The 27,889-nt window shown below is 44.7% G+C and overlaps 2 protein-coding genes across 15 annotated transcripts in view; one reads left to right on the forward strand and one right to left on the reverse strand.

Moving 5' to 3' along the window:
- Positions 1-11,608, reverse strand: part of ENTPD5 (ectonucleoside triphosphate diphosphohydrolase 5 (inactive)) — a 59,174-nt gene extending 47,566 nt beyond the window's left edge. For 3 of the 9 annotated variants that reach the window (XM_077941447.1, XM_015144095.3, XM_077941442.1), the window contains exons 1-3: positions 11,570-11,608; positions 8,197-8,279; positions 1,976-2,039 (exon numbers count right to left, since the gene is read on the reverse strand). The gene's annotated coding sequence lies outside the window, so the exon portion shown is untranslated. Of the gene's footprint in view, positions 1-1,975; positions 2,040-8,172; positions 8,280-11,224 lie in introns of all 9 variants that reach the window. The other 6 variants (XM_077941446.1, XM_015144092.3, XM_077941440.1 and 3 more) reach the window with 3 other exon arrangements.
- Positions 11,609-11,668: 60 nt separating this feature from the next.
- The window catches only part of BBOF1 (basal body orientation factor 1), a 50,079-nt gene continuing 33,858 nt past the window's right edge, over positions 11,669-27,889 (forward strand). For 2 of the 6 annotated variants that reach the window (XM_015144087.3, XM_077941435.1), the window contains exons 1-3: positions 11,669-11,854; positions 15,038-15,266; positions 24,024-24,089. In XM_015144087.3, coding sequence (XP_014999573.3) covers positions 11,799-11,854; positions 15,038-15,266; positions 24,024-24,089 — 351 coding nt within the window. In that variant the 5' untranslated portion in view covers positions 11,669-11,798. Of the gene's footprint in view, positions 11,855-12,665; positions 12,783-15,037; positions 15,267-15,487; positions 15,552-24,023; positions 24,090-27,889 lie in introns of all 6 variants that reach the window. The other 4 variants (XM_077941438.1, XM_077941434.1, XM_077941436.1 and 1 more) reach the window with 4 other exon arrangements.

The following is a 27,889-nucleotide window of genomic DNA, read 5'->3' on the forward strand; positions in this document are numbered from 1 at the left end:
CATATTAGGAGGTCTTTTCCTGCCCATTCATTAAGAATCAAAGTCCTTTAGATAAGAAGATATCAATCAGGAGGGGGTTCATATTGCCCCAGTGAAAAAACAGAATGAAAATCTGAGGTGATGAGCTCTGTCTGCCTCGAAACCCATATCCACTGTGGGAGGCACTATGTACAGAAGAGTAACTGCCACTAGGATCAGTGCCACTGGGCACCGTTTATATTGGATTTTAACTTTGGGAAGAGAATAAAACATTTTCTCTTTCTTGTCATCAACTGAGAAATAGCTACTGCTTCAAACAGTTAAATCAAAATGAAAAACATGAGAAAGATAAAAATATTACAATGATAGTTTCATGTATAAAGGAAGGAATAGTGGTTCCCCATAATTTCATTTTCCCAAATTTGTCTTTCCCCCACCAAATCTGCCTTCAAGATGCTTTCCTTCTAAATACCAAAGAAACTTCGGGTTTTAAAAAAAACTTATTTTTATTGACAAGGTCTTGCTCTGTCACCCAGGCTGGAGTGCAATGGAACAATCACAGCTCACTGTAGCCTTGAACTCCTGCAATCCTCCTGCTTCAACCTCCCAGAGAGCTGGGACTTCAGGCATGAACCACTGCGCCCAGATAATTTTTATGTGTTTTCAATTATTTTTGTTGTTGTTGTTTTTTGAGACAGAGTCTCACTGAGTTGCCCAGGCCGGATGGCATGCAGAGGCGTGATCTTGGCTCACTGCAAGCTCCGCCTCCTGGGTTCACGCCATTCTCCTGCCTCAGCCTCCCGAGTAGCTGGCACTACAGGCGTCTGCCACCATACCTGGCTAATTTTTTGTATTTTTAGTGGAGACGGGGTTTCACCGTGTTAGCCAGGATGGTCTCGATCTTCTGACCTTGTGATCTGCCCGGCTCAGCCTCCCAAAGTGTTGGCATTACAGGCGTGAGCCACCGTACCTGGCCATGTTTTCAATTTTTTTTATAGAGAAAGAAGTCTCGCTATGTTGCCCAGGCTGGTCTCAAACTCCTGGACTCAAGTGATCCTCCAGCTTCAGCCTCCCACGTCCCAAACCTCTCAAGGGATTACAAGCATGAGCCACCATACCTGGCTCCACTATAACACTTTAACAGTGTTTGGTAAAAGTGTTTTCGGCCAGGCGTGGCGGCTCACACCTGTAATCCTAGCACTTTGGGAGGCCGAGGCGGGTGGATCACCTGAGGTCGGGAGTTTGAGACCAGCCTGACCAACGTGGAGAAACTCCGACTCTACTAAAAATATAAAACTAACCGGGCATGGTGGCCCATGCCTGTAATCCCAACTACTCGGGAGGCTGAGGCAGGAGAATCACTTGAACCCGGGAGGCGGAGGTTGCAGTGAGCTGTGATTGAGCCATTGCACTCCAGCCTGGGCAACAAGAGCAAAACTCCATCTCAAAAAAAAAAAAAAAAGTGTTTCCATTATGAATTATATAATTTCCCACAGGGAATACCACCTTTTATTTATAGTTCAGAGTCATGATTATGATTATCAGTTATGTTTTCCTGTAAAACTGAGATGCTTCCAAGGGCTACAGTAGGTCTATAGGACTGTTTGCCCTTCTGTCACCAAATGGTCCCAGCTTGCTATCCTTTCTGAGCTAGTTTTTTCTGACATCATGCTATCTATTATCACTGATCAGTATTGTCATGTGCCCAACTCCTTCAATAAACCACCATTACCTCCTAATTTTCTTTTTAAATCTGTTGTAGGATGTAAATCAGCCATAATTATTATTATATATAAGCCATAATTATTAGAATTTCAAGTCAACATAAGCAAATGAGGGCCTCTCCAACAGAATAAGGCTACTGGACTTTGTGACAGCTCTTTCAGTGCCTTGTGGACCCTTTTCCATCTACTGTGATCTCTCAGCTAGGAACAACAAAGCAGAAATTGCAGAAATCTGACCTAAGAAAAAGTGAAGTATTATATATGTTACTTACCAATTTTTTCTTTCCTTCTGAATTTTCTCCTTTGTTCCTTTAACTATTATATCACTTTTTCAACCTGTGTAAGATGGAAATGAATAATTATGAGAACAGTTTCCTTTTTTTCTCTGCTGTCAGTATGCCTATTTTTGACTCAGTTATCTCTTCTACATTTTCATTTCTAATCTTTCCAGGCTTTGGAATCCACATCATCAAGCTCATCTCCTGACTTGTAATCTAATGCCCTCCTGCTCTTTCTCCTCCCCTACACTTTCTTCTCACTCAAATTACAACCTCAGCTACTTTACCACACATCCAGCTCATTTAAAAAGTCACCAAGGCCGGGCGCGGTGGCTCAAGCCTGTAATCCCAGCACTTTGGGAGGCCGAGACGGGCGGATCACGAGGTCAGGAGATCGAGACCATCCTGGCTAACACAGTGAAACCCCGTCTCTACTAAAAAAATACAAAAAACTAGCCGGGCGAGGTGGCGGGCGCCTGTAGTCCCAGCTACTCGGGAGGCTGAGGCAGGAGAATGGCGTAGACCCGGGAGGCGGAGCTTGCAGTGAGCTGAGATCCGGCCACTGCACTCCAGCCTGGGCGACAGAGCGAGACTCCGTCTCCAAAAAAAAAAAAAAAAAAAAAAAAAGTCACCAACAGCAAGAGACGCAAGTCACACTCCCTCTAGAAGCTGGTGTATATGTGTGTGTAAAGGTGGAGAAGGCAAAAGAAGCCTAAAGAGCTAATTCGTAAGTAAAGTACACAGACTGGATGTGGTAACTCATGCCTATAATCCTGGCACTTTGGGAAGTCAAGGCAGGCAGTTAGCTTGAGCTCAGGAGTTTGAGACCAACCTGGGCAACATGGCGAAACCACATCTCTACAAAATATACAAAAAATTAGCCAGGTGTGGTGGCATGTGCCTGTAGTCCCAGCTACTTGGGAGGCTGAGACAGGAGGATTGCTTGAATGTGGGAGGTTGAAGCTGCAGTGAGCTGAGATGTGAAGTCTTTTTTTGCTGCTAAAATGCCAGCCAGGCCGGGCGCGGTGGCTCAAGCCTGTAATCCCAGCACTTTGGGAGGCCAAGACGGGCGGATCACGAGGTCAGGAGATCGATATCATCCTGGCTAACACGGTGAAACCCTGTCTCTACTAAAAAATACAAAAAACTGGCCGAGCGAGGTGGTGGGCACCTGTAGTCCCAGCTACTCAGGACGCTGAGGCAGGAGAATGGCATAAATCAGGGAGGCGGAGCTTGCAGTGAGCTGAGATTCGGCCACTGCACTCCAGCCTGGGCGACAGAGCTAGACTCTGTCTCAAAAAAAAAAAAAAAAAAAAAAACTAGCCGGGCGAGGTGGTGGGCGCCTGTAGTCCCAGCTACTTGGGAGGCTGAGGCAGGAGAATGATGTAAAACCCAGGAGGCAGAGCTTGCAGTGAGCTGAGATCCGGCCACTGCACTCCAGCCTGGGCGACAGCGAGACTCCGTCTCAAAAAAAATAATAATAATAAAATAAAATAAAATAAAATGCCAGCCATATGTTCCACAATATAATCAATGAGTAGCTACTATTACACGCACGAGTATGTGGTTAAAAGGGACCAAGCAGATGGGGGCTTGGTGGCTCACACCTATACTCCCAGCACTTTGGGAGACTAAGGTGAAAGAATCACTTGAAGAATTTGAGTTTATATATTATTTTCTATTCCCTCAGGAACAAAAAAGTTAAACTTACCTACACAACATAAATCTGAAGATGACACATTGAAGACAGGATTTGAATTATGGATATGACTCATGCAACCAATGTTATAAATTCTAACTGTAGGGTCTCCAAAGTAAACTTTATTTATTTATTTATTTATTTTTGAGATGGCATCTTGCTCTGTTGCCCAGGCTGGAGTGCAATGGCATGATCTTGGCTCACTGCAACTTCCGCCACCCAGGTTCAAGCAATTCTCCTGCCTCAGCCTCCCGAGTAGCTGGGATTACAGGTGCCCACCATCATCCCTGGCTAATTTTTTATTTTTAGTAGAGAGGGGGTTTCATTATGTTGGCCAGGCTGGTCTTGAACTCCTGACCTCAAGTGATCCACCAGCCTTGGCTTCCCAAAGTGCTGGGATTATAGGCATGAGCCACTGGTGCTAGCTGCGACTCATTCATCTTTGAACACTGATTACTTAACAGAGTACCATCTGGCATATATGTTTGTTTAATGTTTGTTAAATAAATTTACAGGCCGGGCGCGGTGGCTCAAGCCTGTAATCCCAGCACTTTGGGAGGCCGAGACGGGCGGATCACGAGGTCAGGAGATCGAGACCATCCTGGCTAACACGGTGAAACCCCGTCTCTACTAAAAAATACAAAAAACTAGCCGGGCGAGGTGGCGGGCGCCTGTAGTCCCAGCTACTCGGGAGGCTGAGGCAGGAGAATGGCGTAGACCTGGGAGGCGGAGCTTGCAGTGAGCTGAGATCCGGCCACTGCACTCCAGCCTGGGTGACAGAGCGAGACTCCGTCTCCAAAAAAAAAAAATAAATAAATAAATAAATTTACAAATACATAAATCTCGTCATTCTGCTTCTCAAAATTTTCATTAATGTCTCACTGTCCACAACAGAAGTTACAAACTCAAATACCTACAGGCAAAGGGCAGGAAATGTAAATAAGTAAAGGTGTGTGTAAGACAAAAGGAACTGGTAGCGACTGTGGTAAACTGGAGAGCATGTGTCCCATCTGAAGGTGTGGCTTCTTGCTATTCCCACCAATTGCTACCATAATGGAACATAGGCCCCATTCTGCCAGGTCTTCCGATTTTTCAAGGTAAGCTGAAAGCACAGATTTCTTTGTAAAATCTGCTGATTTTTAAATGATGACAACTAATTCCATTTAAAATCCCCCAAAAACCCACCTTTCAGGCCAAAGAAAACACATTCTATGAGCCAAATCCAGCCAAGTCACAAGCTGGTGGCTCTAGTCTGCAGGATAAAAGACAGATTCCCTGCCTGACATTCTAAGTCGTTTACAATGAGTTCCCAGCCTGCCTTTTTAGAGTTTTTGGCCTACTCATTCCATACAATAACCCTCTGCTCTCGTCTAGTGGTTCTGAAACTTTAGCATGCATCAGAACCACCTGGAGGGCACAGATTGCTGGGCCTCATTGCCAGTATTTCTGATTCAGTAGGTCTCAGGTGGGGCCTGTGAAACTGCAGTTCTAATAAGTTACCAGATGATGCTGATGCTACCGGTCTGTGGACCACACTTTAGGAAACAATGCTCGAGTTTAAGCATACTCTGAATTGTGCTCACATTGTTCTAACTTCCCAGATGAACTTCCCTCTGCTTTCAGTCCATCTCCTTCTGTAAACTTTCCCTGACTACGACAGTCTTAAATGCCTCCAAAGTCAATAGCACCTAGGGTTTGGGCCAAGCTTAGTCAACCCACAGCCCATGGGCCGCATGCAGCCCAGGACGGCTTTGAATGCAGCCCAACACAAATTCGTAAACTTTCTTAAAATATTATGAGATCTTTTTTGTGATTTTTTTTAACTTCATCAGCTATCATTAGTGTTAGTATATTTTATGTGTGACTCAAGACAATTTTTCTTCTTCCAATGTAGCCCAAGGAAGCCAAAAGATTGGACACCCCTAGTCTACACCGTCTCTCCTTTATCAATCCCTGCTTGGTACTGTTTACTGTTAAGTGTTTGTGGATGGGTGACAATGAGGTTGTATATTCTCAGAGATCAACATCCAGGTCAGAGCTTTACACATCTGACTGTAAACAACTTGAGGGCAAGGGCCTTTTCTTGTTCCTTACTGTACCCATCAAGTTATCAGACAGGTTGTTATACAGTTGGTATTCATTAAATGTTTCTTTTCTTTTTTTTGAGATGGAGTCTCGCTCTGTCGCCCAGGCTGGAGTGCAGTGGTGTGATCTCGGCTCACTGCAAGCTCCGCCCCCCGGGTTCACGCCATTCTCCTGCCTCAGTCTCCCGAGTAGCTGGGACTACAGGCGCCTGCCACCACGCCCGGCTAATTTTGTGTATTTTTATTAGAGACGGGGTTTCACTGTGTTGGCCAGGATGGTCTCGATCTCCTGACCTCATGATCCGCCCGCCTCGGCCTCCCAAAGTGCTGGGATTACAGGCGTGAGCCACCGCGCCCAGCCTCATTAAATGTTTCTTAAAAGAATGAACGTTTGACAGATCCATGACATGAAAATGCAGACAAGTGGACCTAAAATTTGGGTAATTTTTCTTTGATTTTTTAAAAAATTAGAGACAGGATCTTGTTATGTTGTTCAGGCCAGTCTCAAAATCCCGGGCTCAAGCAATCCTCCTACCTCGGCCTCCCGAAGTGCTAGGATTACAGATGTGAGTCACTGTGCCCAGTCCAGGTAAGTTTTCTTAGACAACTTTTAGTCTGTGGCTCTGTTGGGATGGACAACTAATAAAAATGGGATATTTTGCAAATAAAGTAACAGTAGTTAATAATTATTTGTAGGCATAGTGGTGCACGCCTGTAGTCCCAGCTACTTGGGAAGCTGAGGTAGGAGGATCTCTTGAGCTCAGGAGCTTAAGTTCAGCCTGGGCAACATAACAAAACCCCATCTCAAAAATATATGGCCAAGGATGGTGGCTCACAACTATAATCCCAGCACTTTGGGAGGCTGAGGTAGGAGAACCATTTGAGCCCAGGAGCAACATAGTGAGACCCAGTCTTAACCAAAAAAAAAAAAAAAAGAAAAAGTTAGCTGGGCATGGTGGCATGAACCTGTGGTCCCAGCTACTCAGGAGACTGACGTGGGAGAATTGCTTGAGCCCAGAAGGTTGAGGCTGCAGTGAGTCATGATTGCACCACTGCACTCCAGCCTGGGTGACATAGTGAGACCCTGTCATTCATTCATAAACAAATAAATTAAATAAATAAATAATTATCTGTGGTAATGTATCTTGTATATAAGTAAAACAGTGAATGCTTTAAATTTTTAAAATTTATCTAAAAGTGATAAGATTAAATCCTTGACCACCAGGATTTCTTAAAATGCCCCTGCAGAGATCTGAACTAGTCTTAATATCACAAGAAAATGTCAATTTAGTAGAATTCTATATTTGCAGCACATGCAATAAAAAAGCAGGATGAAAGTAACTCCTGGCCAGGTGTGGGTGGCTCAAGCCTGTAATCCCAGCACTTTGGGAGGCCAAGGCAGGCAGATCACCGGAGGTGAGGAGTTCAAGACCAGCCTGGCCAACATGGTGAAACCCCATCTCTACTAAAATACAAAAATTAGCCAGACATGGTGGCAGGTGCCTGTAATCCCAGCTACTCGGGAGGCTGAGGCAGGAGAATCACTTGAATCTGCGAGGTGGAGGCTGAAGTGAGACACGATTGTGCCATTGCACTATAGCCTGGGCGAAAGAGCAAGACTACCTCTCAAAAAAAAAAAAAAAAAAAGTAACTCCCAAGAGAAACACTGATTATTCCCTTTAGTACAGTTTGGATAATAATATATTTATTTAGGATTCTAAAGGCTATGTAAAAACAAAATCTAAAGCTGTTCACTTAGTCGGTTCTACCTATAAAGTACCATCTGCTATAAGGTGATTTCAAGAATGATTTATGAAGAGAAACATGGCTTCTAAGGTAAACCCAAATAAAGTTACAGATGAGTTTATAAAGTAAACCCGGTTCTGGAGTTACTAGAAGAAACAAGCAGAAGTACTACCCACCCTCTCCCCGCACCCCCGCCCTTTTTTTTTTTTTGGAGAAAGAATCACACTATTGCTCAGGCTGGAATACAGTGGCACAATCACGGCTCACTGAAGCCTTGACCTCCCTGGGCTCAGGTGATCCTCTGAACTCAGATTCCTGAGTAAGCTGGAACTACAGGTACATGTCACCACACCCGGTTAATTTTTGTACTTTTTGTAAAGACAGGGTTTTGCCATGTTGTCCAGACTGGTCTTGAATTGGGCTTAAGCAATCCACCTGCCTTGGCCTCCCAAAGTGTTAGGATTACAGGCATGAACCACCATGTCCAGCCAGAAGTTCTATCTATTTTGATACATAATAGTTCTAGATTTTATATATGGTTTATTGAACAAAATTAACATCACCTGGCAAAATAATAGAGAATTAAATTCAGGAAAAAAAGAAAACCACCATTCAGGAGCATTTGAAATACATTTACAACTTTAAGCTGGTGGAGATATTACCTTACATCTGGATACAAGTCCTACCTAACAGCACCATAATGATCTTGTCTGTATGAGGATTCAGCCAAGACACTCCACATTTCTTTGTTGACCAGGAACAAGGAAAACTGGACAGAAAAAGAATTACAAAACCAAGTCAACAAAACAAGAAGTGGGTTTATTCCAAGTTTAAAAGCATTAGTGTTCTAAACAATGAAACAAGGCAAATTTATTTAGTAATAATTCGCGAAACTTCACAGTAAAGGCACCTACCAGTAGCTGTGGAAGGAAATGCTACCACATGAACTACTAAATAGCAACTTCCTACTCTACTATCCATACTATCAGTTGTTGCTCACCAGCAGATGACAGTAACAACATTCAGTTCTTTGGTAGAAAATGAGGGAATTCAGAAGACTGTAGACTCTAGACCCACCTCTACCAGAGTATGAAATCTTGGCATTTCTCTGAGTCATATTCATGTCACAACAGCTTTATCTACAAAATCAAACTTAGTCAATAAAAAATATATACAATAAAATAAACTAGGTCAGGTGTGGCTGCTCATGCCTGTAATCCCGGCACTTTGGGAGGCAAAGGCAGGAGGATCACTTGAGCTCAGGAGTTCAAGACCTGCCTGGGCAACATGGCAAAACCCTGTCTCTACAAAAAATACAAAATTAGCCAGGCGTGGTGGTGCATGCCAGAGGCTGAGGTGCATGCCAGAGACTTGAGTCCAGGAGGTCGAAGCTGTAAGGAGCCATGACGCTGCTACTGTACTCCAGCATGGGCAAGAGTAAGACCCTATCTCAAGAAAACCACCAAAAAACCCCAAAACCAATAAAAGAAACGATAAAGTACTATAACTAAGGTACTACGCATATATTAATAATCGTTATAGTCAAATTTTTGTTTATAAATTAATCTATAAGCCTACGTTCAAATAAGGAGTCTTGAACTGACTTTCATATTATAAAGTTACCAATTTCTGGCCGGGCTAGGTGGCTCACACCTGTAATCCCAGCACTTTGGGAGGCCGAGGTAGGAGGATCACAAGGTCAGGAGATCGAGACCATCCTGGCTAATACGGTGAAACCTGATCTCTACTAAAATTACAAAAAATTGGCCGGGCGTGGCGGTGTGCGCCTGTAGTCGCCTGTAGTCCCAGCTGCTGGGGAGGCTGAGGCAGGAGAACGGCATGAACCCAGGAGGCGGAGCTTGCAGTGAGCCTAGATAGCACCACTGCACTCCAACCTAGGCTACAGAGCAAGACTCCACCTCAAAAAAAATAAAGTTACCAATTTCTAGAATAAATTCCGAATATACAGCCTGTGACAGAAGATGCCCTACTCTCTTTTCTGCAGCTTATCAACAGTGTGCTTTTTCAGAACCTTACACATACAAAATAGTAACTGTATAGATTTTATATCAGAGATAACCCCTTCAATATATGGCGATTCCACCTATGGCTTCACGGGAGTGTGAAAATGTACCAGAGATACAGTCAGAAAAAGCCATGATCAGCCAGGCGCGGTGGCTCACGCCTGTAATTCCAGCACTTTGGGAGGCCAAGGCGGGCGGTTGACCTTCGGTCAGAAGTTCGAGACTGGCCTGACCAACACGGAGAAACCCCATCTCTACTAAAAATATAAAAGTAGCCGGGCGTGGTAGCGCACGCCTGTAATCCCAGCTACTCGGGAGGCTGAGGCAGGAGAATTGCTTGAATCCGGGAGGTGGAGGTGGTGGTGAGCCGAGATTGTGCTATTGCACTCCAGCCTGGGTGGGCAACAAGAGAGAAACTCCCTCTCAACAAAAAAAAGAAAGAAAGAAAAAGCCATGATCATGCTGACAGATGGTATGTATAAAAAGGTTTATGCCAGCCTGACCAACATGGTGAAACCCTGTCTCTACTAAAAATACAAAATTAGCCAGGGATGGTGGTGTGCGCCTTTAATCCCAGCTACTCGAGAGGCTGAGGCAGGAGAATCGCCTGAACCCGGGAGGTGGAGGTTGTGGTGAGCCGAGATCGCGCCATTGCACTCCAGCCTGGGCAACAAGAGCGAGACTCCGTCTCAGGGAAAAAAAAAAAAAAGGTTTACAGCCAGGGGCGGTGGCTCACACCTGTAATTTCAACACTTTGGGAGGCCGAGGTGGGTGGATCACCAGAGGCCAGGAGTTCGAGACCAGCCTGGCCAGCATGGTGAAACTCCATCTCTACCAAAAATACAAACATTAGCTGGGTGTGATGGCATGCACCTGTAGTCCTAGTTACTGGGGAGGCTGAGGCAGGAGAATCCTTGAACCCAGGAGGTGGAGGTTGCAGGGAGCTGAGATGCCCCACTGCACTCCAGCCTGGGCGACAGGAGACTGTCTCATAAAAAAAAAAAAAAAAGTTTACATGACTTATCATTACCAAATCGGCATGTTCCCTCAGAGCAGAAACAGAAATTCAGAAACAGAAATCATGCAAGTGGCAAACAAAGTGGGGGGGAGTAATTAGAGGTCAAAGACCTCGGGAAGGGGTGTACGAATTAAGTCCTCCATAGAGAAATGGTGAGGAAGGATCTACAACGACATTTAAAATAAACTTTTTAAATTGAAATGGAGTGTAACACAGAGCAGAGCTTCAACCACAAGTCTCCTATTGGCTTGACACTCAGAATACCGTATCTTTCTTAATGACTAACTGAGTCTAATTGAAAAATGAGAATACTTGTGAGTACACTCCTTTTCAGAGGTGTATTCAGGATTTCAGGAGTCGGGGAGGCAAGTTGAAGAGCTTTCAACTTTATGCAACTTTGAGGAAAGAAGGCTACGGACGGGTGAGGTATTAGCAAATGGAAATCCGGGGGACGGTCGTGGGCGGGAAGTATCGGCCACACAGGACCTAATGAGGCCCAGGACCCTGCTCCTGACCTCGGTGGCAGCACTCCCCTCCCTGCCGGCTCCCTGGCGTGCTGCTGCTGTTGGGAGGCAGGCAGCCTCGCCCCCAACCACCGCCCTCGGGAAAGTCATCAACAGCCTATCAAAAAACGTTTGGCCTGGGACGTCCGCTGGCTGCGCTATCCCTTACAGAATCAGCAAGGATGAAAAGCCAGGAAAGGGATGGAACTCAAAGAAGTCGGGCAGTGCCGGGAGCGGCGGAGGCGGAGCGGTGGCGAGAGCTGGCAGCGGCGGTCACGCTGGCTGCGGCGTGGAGGCACGGAAAAGGGCTGCGGCTCAGACCACCGCGGCGGGGCGGGCAGACCAGCGGGGATCTAAGCTTCCTGAAGCAAGGGTGCCCCGACCGCGGCGACTCCTGACACACCCGGACCGCAGGACGGAGCGCTACCGCCCGGGGCTGCCAGCTCGCGCCTCCCGCCCGCGGAGCCCGGGCCCCACACAGAAGATCAGGAGCCGCCGACTCTCGCACACTCACCGCGCGCGCGCCACCCTGGCGCGGCAGCCCGCCGCCCTCGGCGCGACCTCCGCCCCGCCCCGCGCGCGGCGGCGTCTGGGCCACGTCACGGGCGCGTGCGCTCTCCGCGCGCCGTCAGCGGCGGGGGCCGGGCGTTGCCCGTTCGGCGTCCAGGTTCCCTTGGAGACGGAGCCGGCCAGGGTGGCGGCGGCTGGGCAACGACTACAGCGGAGCCGCTGGGGAAGCCAAGATGCCGTCGAAGGGAAAGGACAAAAAGAAAGGCAAGAGCAGAGGCAAAGACACTAAGTAAGGAGAAGCCGCGCGAGAGTCCCCCTCTCCCTGGGCCTGCCTGAGATTTCGGGTCTGGGGCTGGCTACCTGGCGCCCCCCGCGCCGGCCCCCTCGGACCCTCTTGGTTCTCCCGGCTTGTGAGGATTACAGTTCCCATGTCCATAGTCTGACACATCTCTACTATGTGGTTCAGATGATCTTAAACGTGTAGCGGATGTATAAAGTATTTCCTTGGGCATTTTCAGAGATCTCTTTTGGTTCAAAGGGGACACCTGAAGTATTTTACCAAGTTGGGTAATTGTTGAGGTTTTCCCAAACTGATCCGAGCCACTGAGGTGGGTAATGTTCTAGCACTAACCCCTTACAGGCCTGGAGTTGCTGCTAGATTGCTACTAGCCCTGTTGGGGGACCCCGGTGATTTCTGGACACGTTGGAGTCCTATGTGGTGTGCAGCAATATCATATATGGGAACACAGAGTTGGCACCAAACTTGAGATGTTTGTAAAGTAACTTAAGAGAGTAATTCATGCTCAATACAGAAAGTTTGGGAAACATGGGAAGTACCAAAAGAGAAAACAATAATAACCTGTAGTCTCATTATCCAAAAATAAACACTACTATATTTTGGAGTATTATTTTATTTTTAAATAAAATGATAGCCCAATGTACATACTTATATGTGACTTTTTTCTTCCCATGTATTAATGTAAGTATTATCTTATGGGTTTTTTTGTTGTTGTTGTTTTTACATAGCTGCACAGTTTGTCTAGCACTTAAAGTGCCAAGGGCTTATCACATTCCTAGAACTCACTCACATATGTTTTCAGATTTTGACCATGCTTCTACAGTACACATTTGAACAATGAGGAACACTGACGGTAAGAGACCTTATTCCTTGGATTTTCCATGACCCATTGTTTGAGAAACCTGGCTTTGTTTCTACAGTGAGTATAAGTGGTCCTATTAGAGTGTCTAATTTCTTGCATCAAGTACTTTTTTTTTTTTTTTCCTTGAGACCAAGTTTTGCTCTTGTTGCCCAGGCTGGAGTGCAATGGCGTGATCTTGGCTCACTGCAACCTCTGCCTCCTGGGTTCAACCAATTATTCTGCCTCAGCCTCCTGAGTAGCTGGGATTACAGGCATCCGTCACCACACCCAGCTAATTTTTTTATTTTTAGTGGAGACAGGGTTTCACCATGTTGGCCAGGCTGGTCTTGAACTCCTGACTTCAGGTGATCCACCCGCCTCGGCCTCCCAAAGTGCTGGGATGACAGCCTTGAGCTACCATGCCCTGTCACATCAAGTACTTTGAGCCACTTAAATTTGATACCTGGATGGTCGTAGTGAGATGGTGTATCACCAGTGCCTAAATCATACCAGAAAGGGACATCAAGAGTTATAACAGGCTGAGGGGTTGGGAATGGAGCTGGCCTTAATTTGAAGAGAACAAAAGGTGAAACTGGGACTTTGGCTCTCTCCACTGCAAACCCATTACCTCTGTGGAAGAGGACTGAGAACCAGAGGTAGGAAAGTGGATGTGGAGGGTGGCAGTATAGAAAGGTCCACATATACATATGTGTGAAAATATTTAGAATTCAAATACAGGTGAAATATTCTTAAATATTGTGTACGTATTTGTATATCATGGTACCTACCATATATAAGGAGTAGTGTTTTGTTAATGCTCATACAATAAATATTTAGAAAAATCTCTTCCTTTACCACTTTAATCTTTGAATCCCTCCTTTTTCCTCTCCACCTCTATATAAATGATTATGGTTTCTCAGGCATCCTTAAAGCCTGGTGGGTGGGGCATCGTGGCTCATGCCCAGCACTTTGGGAGGCTGAGTGGGGGAAGATCACTTGAGCCCAGGAGTTCAAGACCAGCCTGAACAACATAGGAGGACCCTGTCTCTACAAAAATTTTTGTTAAAAATTAGTTGGGCATGCTAACTCATGCCTGTAGTCACAGTTACTCAGGAGGTTGAGGTGGAGGATTGTCTGGGCCTGGGAGGTCGAGGCTGCAGTGAGCTGTGTGTTGCTACTGTACTATATCCTGGATGACAGAGCAAGACCTTGTCTCAAAAAAAAAAAAAAAAAAAAGCCTGGTGAACCGTGGCACCAGCTGATAAAGTATTTAACATACTTGCCCTAGTGACTTGACTTTTTGTCCAAGACCTAGCCAAAAACAAAACAAAACAAAAACAAAAAAAACTCAAAAGTAGAGGGTGAAGTGGGTGGGAGATTATAGTTACACTGCCAATGGGTATACTCATGCAGAAAATAAACAGAGATAATGGGTTTGCAGTGGAGAGAACCAAAGTCCAGCACTGAGTGAGTAGGAATAGAAAAGATAGTTTAACTACAGGAGAATCAGGCCAGGGCACTGGTTCACACCTGTAATCTCAGCACATTAAGAGGCTGAGGTGGGAGGATACTTGAGCCCAGGAGTTGGAGAACAGCCTAGGCAACATAGTGAGACCCCATCTCTATTAAAAAAAAAAAAAAATGGGAGAATCAAATAAGTAAATGAAAAGATATAAAAACTGTCCAGGCGCAGTGGCTCACACCTGTAATCTCAGCACTTTGGGAGGCTGAGGTAGGAGGATCACTTGAGCCCAGGAGTTCAAGACCAGCCTGGGCAACATGGCAAAAACCTATTTCTACGAAAAATACAAAAATTAGCTGGGTATAGTTGCATAATCCTGTAGTCCCAGCCACTTGGGAGGCTGAGGTGGGTGGATGGCTTGAGCCCAGGAGGCAGGGGTTGTGGGGAGCCGAGATCGTGCTTCTGCACTCCAGCACGGTGACGGAGCCAGGCCCTGTCTCAAAAAAAAAAAAAAAAAAAGGTATGAAAGCTTTATGAAATGAGTTTGGTTTATCCTGTCTTTTCCCTTTGTTTTTCCAGTCTTTTCGAGTTATGCTCCGGGGCTCGCCTCTTCCAGGACGAGGCACTTACTTAATTCTCTTATATGAATACGAGTGAATATGTATTTTTTTTTTCATTTTTCAAATGTGAATATGTATTTCTTATTAACTTATTCATCCAACAATGTTTTCTCATGTGTGCCAGGGGAAATGCCAAGCAAAACAAATTTAAAAAGAGAAAAATTTAATAGTAATATAGTAGAGTTATATACTGTCTGCATATTAGAGTTGTATAAATAGTCATATACTGTCAATGTCCTCTTCCCATGCAGGAAGTTAATAAAAACAGATGAATCTGTGGTGGACAGAGCCAAGGCCAATGCCTCCCTTTGGGAGGCCAGGTTGGAAATCACAGAACTCTCTAGGATTGAGTATCGTGATACTTCACGGACACTGGCAAAAAGTAATGAGGACTTAAAGAAAAAGCAATGTAAAATGGAGAAAGACATAATGTCAGTATTAAGTTACCTGAAGAAGCAGGATCAGGAGAAAGATAATATGGTAGGTAGGCAGAAAACCTCCTCGGCCTCATTAACTACCTCTATGGTGATACTGATGTGGTTATGTATTTCTAAGATGTTTAATTCCTTGAAATCTTAACATATAGTTAAGACATTTCAATTGACCTTAACTCTCCTTGAAGCTAGACACTTTTTCAGAATGGTTTTACTGTTATTGGCTCTCTAATTTTCAATCCTCGTTCCATGTTTTCTTCTCTGAAGCAAACAGAGATTGATGATCATAAGGGAACATTATGATCCACTTTATTTTAAGGACAAGAGCATGGTATGTGATCGATCGATCTATCTATCTATCTATCTATCTATCTATCTATCTATCTATCTATCTTTCTATCTATCTATCTATCTATATATATATATTTTTTGAGACGGAGTCTCGCTCTGTCGCCCTGGCTGGAGTGCAGTGGCCGGATCTCAGCTCACTGCAAGCTCCACCTCCCGGGTATACGCCATTCTCCTGCCTCAGCCTCCCAAGTAGCTGGGACTACAGGCGCCCGCCACCTCGCCCGGCTAGTTTTTTTGTATTTTTTTTTAGTAGAAACGGGGTTTCACCGTGTTAGCCAGGATGGTCTCGATCTCCTGACCTCGTGATCCACCCGTCTCAGCCTCCCAAAGTGCTGGGATTACAGGCTTGAGCCACTGTGCGCTGCCGTGATCTATATTTTTTTATGCTAATTTTTAGTTTTAAAAATTTGTAAAGCCATTCACTGGTAATCTGTGATAATGTTCTGAACCCAGCAAGTTGAATCTTTTTTTTTTTTTTTTTTTTTTTGGCCAGTTGAATCTTGTATCTTTTTTTTTTTTTTTTTTTTTTTTTTTGAGACGGAGTCTCGCTCTGTCGCCCAGGCTGGAGTGCAGTGGCCGGATCTCAGCTCACTGCAAGCTCCGCCTCCCGGGTTCACGCCATTCTCCTGCCTCAGTCTCCCAAGTAGCTGGGACTACAGGCGCCCGCCACCTCGCCCGGCTAGTTTTTTGTATTTTTTAGTAGAGACGGGGTTTCACCGTGTTAGCCAGGATAGTCTCGATCTCCTGACCTCGTGATCCACCCGTCTCGGCCTCCCAAAGTGCTGGGATTACAGGCTTGAGCCACCGCGCCCGGCCGAATCTTGTATCTTATTGTACCTTATTAAAGTGTTGAGAGTAAAGCTATCATTTTATATTTGGAAGAAAAAGGGAGGCCGGGCGCAGTGGCTCACGCCTGTAATCCCAGCACTTTGGGAGGCTAAGGTGGGCAAATTGCCTGAGCCCAGGAGTTCGCAACCAGCCTGGGCAGCAAGGTGAAACCCCGTCTCTACTAAAATACAAAAATTAGCCGGGCATGGCTGCATGTGCCTGTAGTCCCAGCCACTCGGGAGGCTGAGGCAGGAGAATTGCTTGAACCCGGGAGGCAGAGATTGCAGTGAGCTGAGATCATACCACTGTACTCCGGCCTGGGCGACACAGCGAGACTCCATCTCAAAAAAAAAAAAAAAAAAAAGAAAAAGGGAAGGGAACTAACATTTTGGAGCCACTACAACGTACTATACTGGGTGCTTTACTTCTCTGATTCTTTTACTAACCTCCTATTATTTTAATAACCCTGTGTAGCTATAATATTGTTATTTCCATGTTACAGATGAAGAAATTGACTCTCAGAAAGGACAGGTAACTTGCCCAAAGTCACACCCCTAGTAGATGTTAAAAGTAGAAATTCAGGCTGGGTGCGGTAGTTCATGCCTATAATGCCAACACTTTGGGAGGCCGAACTGTAGGATAACTTAGCCTGGGAGTTCAGGACCAGCCTGGGGAACAACGCAAGACCCAGTCTCTACACAAAATAAAAAAATAGCCAGGCATGGCAGTGTGCACCTATAGTCCCCGCTACTCAGGAGGCTAAGGTAGGAGGATCACTTAAGCCCAGGAGGTTGAAGCTGCAGTGAGCCATGGTTATGTCACAGCAGTCCAGCCTGGGCAACAGAGCAAAACTCTGTCTCATATTATTATTATTTTATTATTACTTTTGAGACAGGGTCTCACTCTATTGCCTGGTCTGGAGTGCAGTGGTGTGATCATGGCTCACCACAGGATCAACCTCTGGGCTCAGATGATCCTCCTGCCTCTGTCTCCCAAGCAGCCAAGACTACAGGCATGCACCTCCATGCCTGGCTAATTTTTTGTATTTTTGGTAGAGACAGGGTTTTGCCATGTTGCCCAGGCTGGTCTTGAACTCCTGGTCTCAAGTGATCTGCCTGTCTTGGCCTCCCAAAGTGCTGGGATTACAGGCATGAGCCATTGCACCCGGCCACAGCGTTCATTTGTAAAAAGCTTTACTGAGATATAATTCACACATGATAATACACATATTTGAAGTGTACAATTTGATATGTTTTGACAAATGTATTCCACACTACAGAAGCAAGATCCTTTTGAGTCCTCCCTGGTGTCCTGTGAATGATGAAGTTTCTCCAGTCCAGTGGGAGTAGGCACTATTACTGGCCCAGTGGTGCCAGGCACTGTTCCTTCCAATCCTTTTGGATGGTTCTTTCTTCATCCTCAAGTAGCTCCCTCACGTGAATGTGCTGATCAGTTCTCAGCTAAATACTCCAGGAGGACCCTCTGTGGATCTCTCTTCTTTCTCTGTGCTGCCCTCTCCTCTCCGGTACTCTGCTGTCCTGTGAACTCTAGCTGCCTTGGCCCCTCCATACTCTCAGCTCCATTTCTTCAACTCAGGAAGCCCGCCAACCTCTCCCTGCACCGCAGCCTGGAAACTCTTTCAAAGCAGTAAGCTTGGGGCAGCCACAAAGTTCACCTCTTTTATATCCTTTCTCTTTGGTGATTAACGTCCTTTGTTGCCTGATGTCCAACATCCTGAAAATCATTATTTCATATCTTTTGTCGTTTAAAAAAACTGTTTCAAGTAAGAAGGTGAATCTAGTCCCTGACATACCAAGTTGACCAAAAGCAGAGGTCCCTTCAGTGTTCTTTGCATGCCACTGACTTACATGCTCAAGAGAAATCTAGAAGTCATCCCCGACACCTTTTTCCCCTTTCCCACAGCCAGTCCATCAAGACTTATTCTCTGTCCTGGCCAGGCATGGTTCATGCCTGTAATCCCAGCACTTTGGAAGGCCAAGGCGGGTGGATTACTGAGGTCAGCAGTTTGAGACCAGCCTGGCCAACATGATGAAACCCCATCTCTACTAAAAATATAAAAATTAGCCAGGTGTGGTGGCAGGCACCTGTAACTCCAGCTATTCAGGAGGCTGAGGCAGGAGAATCATTTGAACAAGTGAGCCAAGATCACACCATTGCACTCCAGCCTAGGCAACAAGAGTGAAAATCCATCTAAAAAAAAAAAAAAAAAGGGGCCGGGCGCGGTGGCTCAAGCCTGTAATCCCAGCACTTTGGGAGGCCGAGACGGGCCGATCACGAGGTCAGGAGATCGAGACCATCCTGGCTAGCACAGTGAAACCCCGTCTCTACTAAAAAATACAAAAAACTAGCCGGGCGAGGTGGCGGGCGCCTGTAGTCCCAGCTACTCAGGAGGCTGAGGCAGGAGAATGGCGTAAACCCGGGAGGCGGAGCTTGCAGTGAGCTGAGATCCGGCCACTGCACTCCAGCCTGGGCGACAGAGCGAGACTCCGTCTCAAAAAAAAAAAAAAAAAAAAAAAAAAAAGAGTGTGGAATATGTAATTGTGCCAGAAAATAAAATAAAAAATTTTAAAGGACATGGCCTTGTTTGAAGGGGCTCCCATTGGCCAAATCCAGGACAATCAAAATATTAGGTTGATGCATTAAAAGAATGTCAAAAACCACAATTACTTTTGCACCAACCTAATAAAGAATAGCAAAAATGGCTGGGTGCAGTGGCTCACGCCTGTAATCCCAGCACTTTGGAAGGCCGAGACAGGCAGATCACCTGAGGTCAGGAGTTCAAGACCAGCCAGGCCAACATGGCGAAACCCTGTCTCTACTAAAAATACAAAAATTAGTCGGGTATGGTGGTGCGCACCTGTAATCCCAGCTACTCAGGAAACTGAGACAGGAGAATCGCTTGAACCCAAGAGGCAGAGGTTGCAGTGAGCTGAGATCGCACCACTGCACTCCACCCTTGGGGACAGAGTGAGACTCTGTCTCAAAAAGAAAAAAAAAAAAGAATGGCAAAAACTGCAATGCTTTTGCAGTAACCTAATAAATAATGACAGTAATAGATTATAACTTATTGAACGAAATAAAAATCCACGTGTGTATACTACTAATAAATACATACATTAATAAATAAGGGAGAAAGGAAGCCTTTTTTTCTTTTTTTCAGATGGAATCTCACTCTGTCACCCAGGCTGGAGTGCAGTGGTGTGATCTTGGCTCACTGCAACCTCCGCTGGGTTCAAAGGATTCTCCTGCCTCAGCCTTCTGAGTAGCTGAGATTACAGGTGCACCACCATCATGCCTGGCTAATTTTTGTATTTGTAGTAGAGACAGAGTTTCATTGTGCTGGCCAGGTTGGTCTCAAACTCCTGACTTCAGGTGATTCACCTGTCTCGGCCTCCCAAAGTATTGGGATTACAGCCATGAGTCACCTTACCCGACTTTTTTTTTTTTTTTTTGCCATAGAATGCCAATTAGTAAATTTCCAAGGAGTGATGGAGTTAGAAAAATCACCCTTTGGCATCATAGTAATAACTGAATCAGTCAAGAATCATCAATGGATGCTAAAACCTACTGGATGAAATTTAATGAGGAGGATAATTTCATAGTCTCAAAAGATCTTCTCAGAAATTACTTAATAATCACAAAAGAAAAAATAATAACTTTTAGGTGGAGAAAGTGGGCAGACACAACCTTAACCAACTGGTTAAAATTAGCATCAATCAGTACACACTAATGATGTGATGTACTGAAAAGGATACATCATCACTTAGGTACTATATATAGCCTACCAAAAATGGACAACCTGAATCTACTCATGAAGAAGCATCAGCCAAGCCCAATCCTGGCCAATATCCTTTTTAAAAAGTCAATTTAAAAACAAAGACCAAGAAACTGTTCCAGATTAAAGGGGACTAAGACACATGACAGCTAAATGCAATGCATGATCAAGGGTTGTATCCTAGACAAGAAAAATACAAAATTGCAATAAAGGACATTATTGGGATAATTATAGCAGAATTTAAATATAGAGTATATATTACATAATACTATATTAATGTTAAACTTCCTCATCTTTATAATTTTATAGTGCTTTTAAAAGGGAATGCCCTTTTTCTTCAAAAATAGATACTGAATGGCCAGGCACGGTGGCTCACGCCTGTAATCTCAGCACTTTGGGAGGCTGAGGCTGGTGGATCACCTGAGGTCAGAAGTTCGAGACCGGCCTGGCCAACATGGTGAAACCCCATCTCTACAAAATATACAAAAAATTAGCCAAGCGTGGTGGCGCATGCCTGTAGTCCCAGTTACTTGGGAGGCTGAGGCAGGAGAATTACATGAGCCCGGGAGGCATAGGTTGCAGTGAGCCAAGATTGCGCTGCTACACTCCAGCCGGGGCGACAGAGCAAGACTCCGTTTCAAAAAAAAGAAAGAAAAAGAAATAAGGAAATAGATACTGAAGTCTTTAGGGGTAAAAGGTCATCTTGAAATTGACATTACCCTTTACCACTAAAAAAATACACACACACACACACACACACACACACAGAGGGAAAGCAAAGGTGGCAAAATTAATGTATATGAGTGAATAGTATGGTAATTTTTTGTACTCTTCTTGAAACTTGTCTTGGCTAGGCACTGTGGCTCATGCCTATAATCCCAGCACTTTGGGAGACCAAGGCAGGAGGATCACTTAAGCCCATGACTTTGAGACCAGCCTAAGCAACATGGCAAGACTCCATCTCTTTTTTTTTTTTTTTTTTTTTTTTTTGAGACGGAGTCTTGCTCTGTCACCCAGGCAGGAGTGCAATGACATGATCTTGGCTCACTGCAACCTCTGCCTCCCGTGTTCAAGCGATTCTCCTGCCTCAGCCTCCCGAGTAGCTGGGATTACAGGCGTGCGCCACCACGCCCAACTAAGTTTTGTATTTTTAGTAGAAACAGGGTTTCACCATGTTGGCCAGGCTGGTCTTGAACGCCTGACCTCAGGTGATCCACCTGTCTCGGCCTCCCAAAGTGCTGGGATTACAAGCTTGAGCCACCACGCCCGCCTGACTCCATCTGTATTTTTAAAAATTATTTTTAGACCGGGCGTGGTGTCTCACACCTGTAATCCCAGCACTTTAGGAGGCCAAGGCGGGCGGATTACGGGGTCAGGAGATCGAGACCATCCTGGCTAACACAGTGAAACCCCGTCTCTACTAAAGAATACAAAAAATTAGTCGGGCGTAGTGGCGAGCGCCTATAGTCCCAGCTACTCAGGAGGCTGAGGCAGGAGAATGGCGTGAACCCAGGAGGTGGAGGTTGCAGTGAGCTGAAATTGCGCCACTGCACTCCAGCCTGGGCGACAGCAAGAAAAAAAAAAAAAGTATTATTTTTAAAAAGAAACTTTTTGGGTCAGACACAGTGGCTCATGCCTGTAATCCCAGCACTTTGGGAGGCCGAGGCGGGCAGATCACCTGAGGTCAGGAGTTCGAGACCAACCTGACCAACATGGAGAAACCCTGTCTTTACTAAAAATACAAAATTAGCCGGGCCTGGGGTGGCACATGCTTGTAATCCCAGCTACTCGGGGGGCTGAGGCAGGAGAATTGCTTGAACCCGGGAGGTGGAGATTGCAGTGAGCTGAGATCATGCCATTCCACTCCAGCCTGGGCAACAAGAATAGAACTCCTGTCTCAAAAAAAAAAAAAAAAAAAAAAAAAGAAAACAAAGTAAAAAGAAACTTTTCTGAAAAAGTTACCCAGATAAGGCTGGGCACAGTGGCTCACGCCTGTAATCCTAGCACTTTGGGAGGCCAAGGCAGGCAGATCACAAGGTCAGGAGTTCAAGACCAGCCTCGGCTGGGCGCGGTGGCTCACGCCTGTAATCCCAGCACTTTGGGAGGCCGAGACGGGCGGATCACGAGGTCAGGAGATCGAGACCATCCTGGCTAGCACAGTGAAACCCCGTCTCTACTAAAAAATACAAAAAATTAGCCGGGCGAGGTGGCGGGCGCCTGTAGTCCCAGCTACTCGGGAGGCTGAGGCAGGAGAATGGCGTGAACCTGGGAGGCGGAGATTGCAGTGAGCTGAGATCCGGCCACTGTACTCCAGCCTGGGCGACAGAGCGAGACTCCGTCTCAAAAAAAAAAAAAAAAAAAAAAAAAAAAAAAAAAAAAAAGACCAGCCTGGCCATATGATGAAACCCTGTCTCTACTAAAACTACAAAAATTAGCCAGGTGTGGTGGCATGCGCCTGTAGTCCCAGCTACTCGGGAGGCTGAGGCAAAAGAATCACTTGAACCTGGGAGACAGAGGTTGCACTGAGCCGAGATTGTGCCACTCCACTCTAGCCTGGGCGACAGAGAGAGATTCCAACTTAAAAAGAAAAGTTACTCAGATAAGAGATGTAAATAAAATCTACAACAAGATATCACCTCATACCCGTTAGAATGGCTACTGCCTAAAAAACAGAAAATAAGTGTTGGCAAGGACGTGGAGGTGTTAGAACGCTTGTGCACTGGTGGTGGGACTGTACAATGTTGTAGCCATTGTGGAAAACAGTATGGAAGTTCCTCAAAAGATTAAAAATAGAAATACAAATCTCACTTCTGGGTATATTTAATATATCCAAAACAATTCAAAGCAGGATTTTTGTTGTTGTTGAGACAGGATCTCACTCTGTCACCCAGAGCGGAGTGCAGTGGCGTAATGTTGGCCCACTGCAACCTTCACCTCCCAGGCTCTAGCTGGGATTACAGGTGCTCGCCACCACACCTGGCTAATGTTTGTATTTCTTTGTAGAGATGGGATTTTGCCATGTTGCCCATGCTGATCTAAAACTCTGAGCTCAAGCAATCCACCCACCTCGGCCTCCCAAATTGCTGGGATTACAGGCATGAGCCACTCCGCCCAGCCCAGAGCAGGATCTTGAAGAGATATTTGCACGCCCATATTCATTGCAGCACTATTCACAATAGCCAAGAGGTGGAAGCAACCCAAATTATCCATCGATGGGTGAATGGATAAGGAAAAGGTGTATGCATGTGGTGCAATAGTATGCGCCTTAAAGGAAATCCTGTCACAAGCTATGACATGAATGAACCTCAAGGACATTATGCTTAATGAAATAAGCCAGTCACCAAAGGGCAAATAATGTATGATTCCACTCATGAAGTATCCAAAGTAGTCAAAATTATAGAAACAGAAAGTAGAGGATGGTTGCCAAGTGCTGGGGAGAGGTAAGGGGAAATTAGGATTTATTGGGTATAGTTTTAGTTTTGTAAGATGAAAAGTTCTAGAGATTTGTTGCACAACGTGAATATACTTAACACTACTGAGCTATATGTTTAAAATGGTTAAGATGGTAAATTTAATGTTGCTTTTATTTTTAACCACAAAAACAAAAAAAGAAGTTGCCCAAGTACTTCTGATGATAGCCAGGTTTTAGAAACTGGCAATAGCAGGTTGAAGGTATGGGAAATTTCCTGTCCCCTCTTCTTCTCTTTCCGCCTCACTCACCTTTTTTGCCATAATGGTTTTAGTATTGTGTGAAACTAGTCCACTTAATAAAGGTAGACATAGAGCAGTTTCTCTATCTTCCCGACCTTGTATTTTGATTTTCCACAGATTGAAAAACTGAAACAGCAATTAAATGAAACAAAGGAAAAAGCCCAAGAGGAGAAGGATAAATTGGTGAGTTATCTATGTGTACTAATACTCCACTTACTGGATGGTCAGGTTTCTGGCAAGCTTAGGCATTTAAGACCCAATGACAGTGAGTGAGGAAGTTCTCTGGGCAGCCTAATGACCTTAAAGCTTGATTGTACAGAAATTCAAAAACAAGGCTGGGCATGATGACTCATGCCTGTAATCCCAACACTTTGGGATGCCAAGGCCTGGCCAACATGATGAAATCGAGATCAGCCTGGCCAACATGATGAAACCCTATCTCTACTAAAAATTAAAAAATTAGCCAGGCATGGTGGTGCACGCTTATAATCTCAGCTACTTGGGAGGCTGAGACAGGAGAATCGCTTGAACCCCAGAGGCAGAGGTTGCAGTGAGCTGAGGTCACGCCATTGCACTCCAGCCTGGGTGAGAAGAGTGAAATTTCATTTAAAAAAAAAAAGCTATTGTAAAAAAACATATAATATTAAGATTGCTTCCTGATACTGAATTTGTTATTGTTTCTAGTGCTTTTCAGTGGATGGAGCTAGGCAATGTAAGTTTTTTTAAATATTAAAAGAGATCATAACTCCATACTGGTACTTTCAGTTTAGATGCGGGAATACAGATTTTTTACTTAACTTTATCTCTGTCTCCTTTATCCCTTGACAAAAGTCCTTCTTCTTACTGATACCAATATAATTACCTAGTTGCTTAAACCCTAATATATCAATCTCAGAATACTCATATTACCACCAAAAATAAATTACTGAAAACAGTTTAAGATTTTTGGGGGGCATTTTTCTCCCTTAGGATATATAACAATAAAGATCTATGATAAAATTGCAAGGTTTAAGAACCATTTGAAATTCTTTTCTATGAGGTTATTCCACCAACTCAACAACACATTTTGCTTTTGATTTTTAGAGGTTGCTTTTTTTTTTTTTTCATTTTACTGTATTTATTTAATTTTTTTAGAGATGGGAGTTTTGCTATATTGCCCAGGCTGGTCTTCAACTTCTGACCTCAAGCAGTTCTCCTTGCCTCAACCTCCTGAGTAGCTGAGACTACAGGCATATACCACCACACCTGACTTAGAGGTTGCTTTTTAAAAAATTAGTTTTGCCTATAAAATTATGTAAAATATTTACGTGGTTCCAAAGTCTGTAAAACAAGTTATATGCTGAGAAATCCAACTTCTTTTTTTTTTCCCTTTTTTTTTAGATGGAGTCTCACGTCACCCAGGCTGGAGTGCAGTGGCGCAATCTCTGCTCACTGCAAGCTCTGCCTATCGGGTTCACTCCATTTTCCTGCCTCAGCCTCCCGAGTAGCTGGGACCACAGGCACCTGCCACCATGCCTGGCTAGTTTTTTGTATTTTTAGTAGAGATGGGGTTTCACTGTGTTAGCCAGGATGGTCTCGATCTCCTGACCTCTTGATCCGCCCGCCTCAGCCTCCCAAAGTGCTGAGAAATCCAACTCCTATCCATGTCTTTTCCACACTATCTTCTCCCTCTCCCTGTAGAAAACCATTTTATTTCTTTTGTGTTTTATCCTCTCTTTAAAAAAAAGTTGCTAAAGAAATTGTTTCCTTATCGGAAAAGCTAAAAAAAAGTCATAAACATATATATATAGATAGATTATATATAAGGAGATTATATATATAGATTGTATATAAAATCTTTCTTAGATAAAAGGTAGCATGCAATATACATAGACCTGTACCTGCTTTTTTTATTTAACAGTATGCCTTGTTGATCACTCCATAGCAGTATGTAGAGACATTCCCTTTTTTGTTTTTTTTTTTTTCTTTTTTTTTTTTTGAGACAGGATCTCCCTCTGTTGCCCAAGCTGGAGTGCAGTGGCACAATCATAGCTCCCTGTAACCTCAAACTACTGGGCTCAAGGGGTCCTCCCACCCCAGCCTCCGGAGTAGCTGGAACTATAGGCGAGTACCACTACACCTAGCTAAATTTTGTATTTTTTGTAGAGATGGGATCTCACTGTGTTACCCAGGCTGATCTTGAACTCCTGGCCTCAAGCAATCATCCCAGCTTGGCCTCCCAAAATGTTGGAATTACAGGTGTAGGCCACCACGCCCGGCATCATTCCCTTTTATAGCTGTGTGATGATTATTATGTGGATGTATCATAGTTTATTCAGATGATCCCTGTCTTAGTTCAGGCTGTTATGACAGAATACCATAGACTGAGGTGCTCAAACAACAAACATTTATTTCTCATCATTCTGGAGGCTAGAAGGTCAGGGTGCTAGCATGGTTAGGTTCTTGGTGGAGTCCCTTCTTCTGGTTCACAGGTGGCCACTTCCTGCTGGATCCTTACTTTTGTCAGAGAGAAAGCTCTGGTTTCTTCATCTCTTTCTTCACTAGTCCCATCATGGAGGCTCCACCCTTATGATCTCATCTAAACCTAACTACCTCCCAAAGGTCACGCCTCCAAATACCATCACATTGGGGATTAGGGCTTCAACATAGGATTTTTTGGGTATACACATACAGCTCATAGCAGTCCCTTTTTGATGGGTAGTTGGATTGTTTCCAGTCTTTTTCTATTACAATGAATGTGCCAGTAAAGAGCTTCATGCATATATCTTTTCACATTTTGGCCATTATATCGTTGGGATAGATTCCTGTAAGTGGTATTGCTAGACCAAAGAAAAGTATATAATTGTGCTAGATATTGCCAAATTTCCCTTTATAGATACTGTACTGTTCTATAATACCATTAGCCATGCATGAGATTGCCTGTTTCCTCACAGCTTTACCAACAGAGCCTTTTGTCAAAGTTGATTTTTTTTTTTTTTTTTTTTGAGATAGAGTCTCACTCTTGTCTCCCAGGCTGGAGTGCAGTGGCACGATCTCGGCTCACTGCAACCTCCGTCTCCCGGGTTCAAGTGATTCTCCTGCCTCTGCCTCCCCACTGGCTGGGATTACAGGCACCCGCCATCACACCTGGCTAATTTTTGTATTTTTAGTAGAGACAGGGTTTCACCATGTTGGCCAGGCTGGTCTTGAACTCCTGACCTAAAGTGATCTACCCACCTTGACCTCCCAAAGTGCTGGAATTACATGTGTGAGCTACTGTGCCTGGCTTCAAACTTGATTTTTGCAATGTGATAGGTGAGAAATGGTATTTCAGTGTCATTTCAATTTACATTTCTCTTTTTTTTTTTTTCTTTTTTTGAGACGGAGTCTTGCTCTGTCACCCAGGTTGGAGTGCAATGGCACAATCTCAGCTCACTGCAACCTCCACCTCCCAGCTGCAACCTCCATCTCCCAGGTTCAATTGATTCTCCTGCCTCAGCCTCATGAGTAGCTGGGATTATAGGCACTTGCCACCACACCCGGCTAATTTTTGTATTTTTAGTAGAGGTGGGGTTTCACAATGTTGGCCAGGCTGGTCTCGAACTCCTGACCTCGTGATCCACCTGCCTTGGCCTCCCAAAGTGCTGGGATTATAGGCGTGAGCCACTGCACCCAGCCCAATTTATGTTTCTCTTATTCGGAGCTAGATTGGAAGGCAATTTGCATTTATTTTAGTATCTTTTGTTCGTTTGTTGTTATTGGCCTTTCCTTCTTCCCCACTTACTTTTCTCTGTCCTCTTACTTTCTCTTCCCTCTCCTCCTCCTGTTTCTCCTTCTCTTCCTCTCTTCTTTTATATCTCTTTCCCCTTTTCTCCCTCCTCCTCCTTCCTCATCCTCCTCCTTCCTCCTCCCTTCCTCTTTATTTATTAGGGATATTTACCACTCTCCCTTTGACTCCTAGCTAATTAATTTTAACTAGTTTGGGATGTTATTTATATTAGAGA

This window comes from Macaca mulatta, chromosome 7 (assembly GCF_049350105.2).
Source record: "Macaca mulatta isolate MMU2019108-1 chromosome 7, T2T-MMU8v2.0, whole genome shotgun sequence".
Lineage (NCBI taxonomy): Eukaryota > Metazoa > Chordata > Mammalia > Primates > Cercopithecidae > Macaca > Macaca mulatta.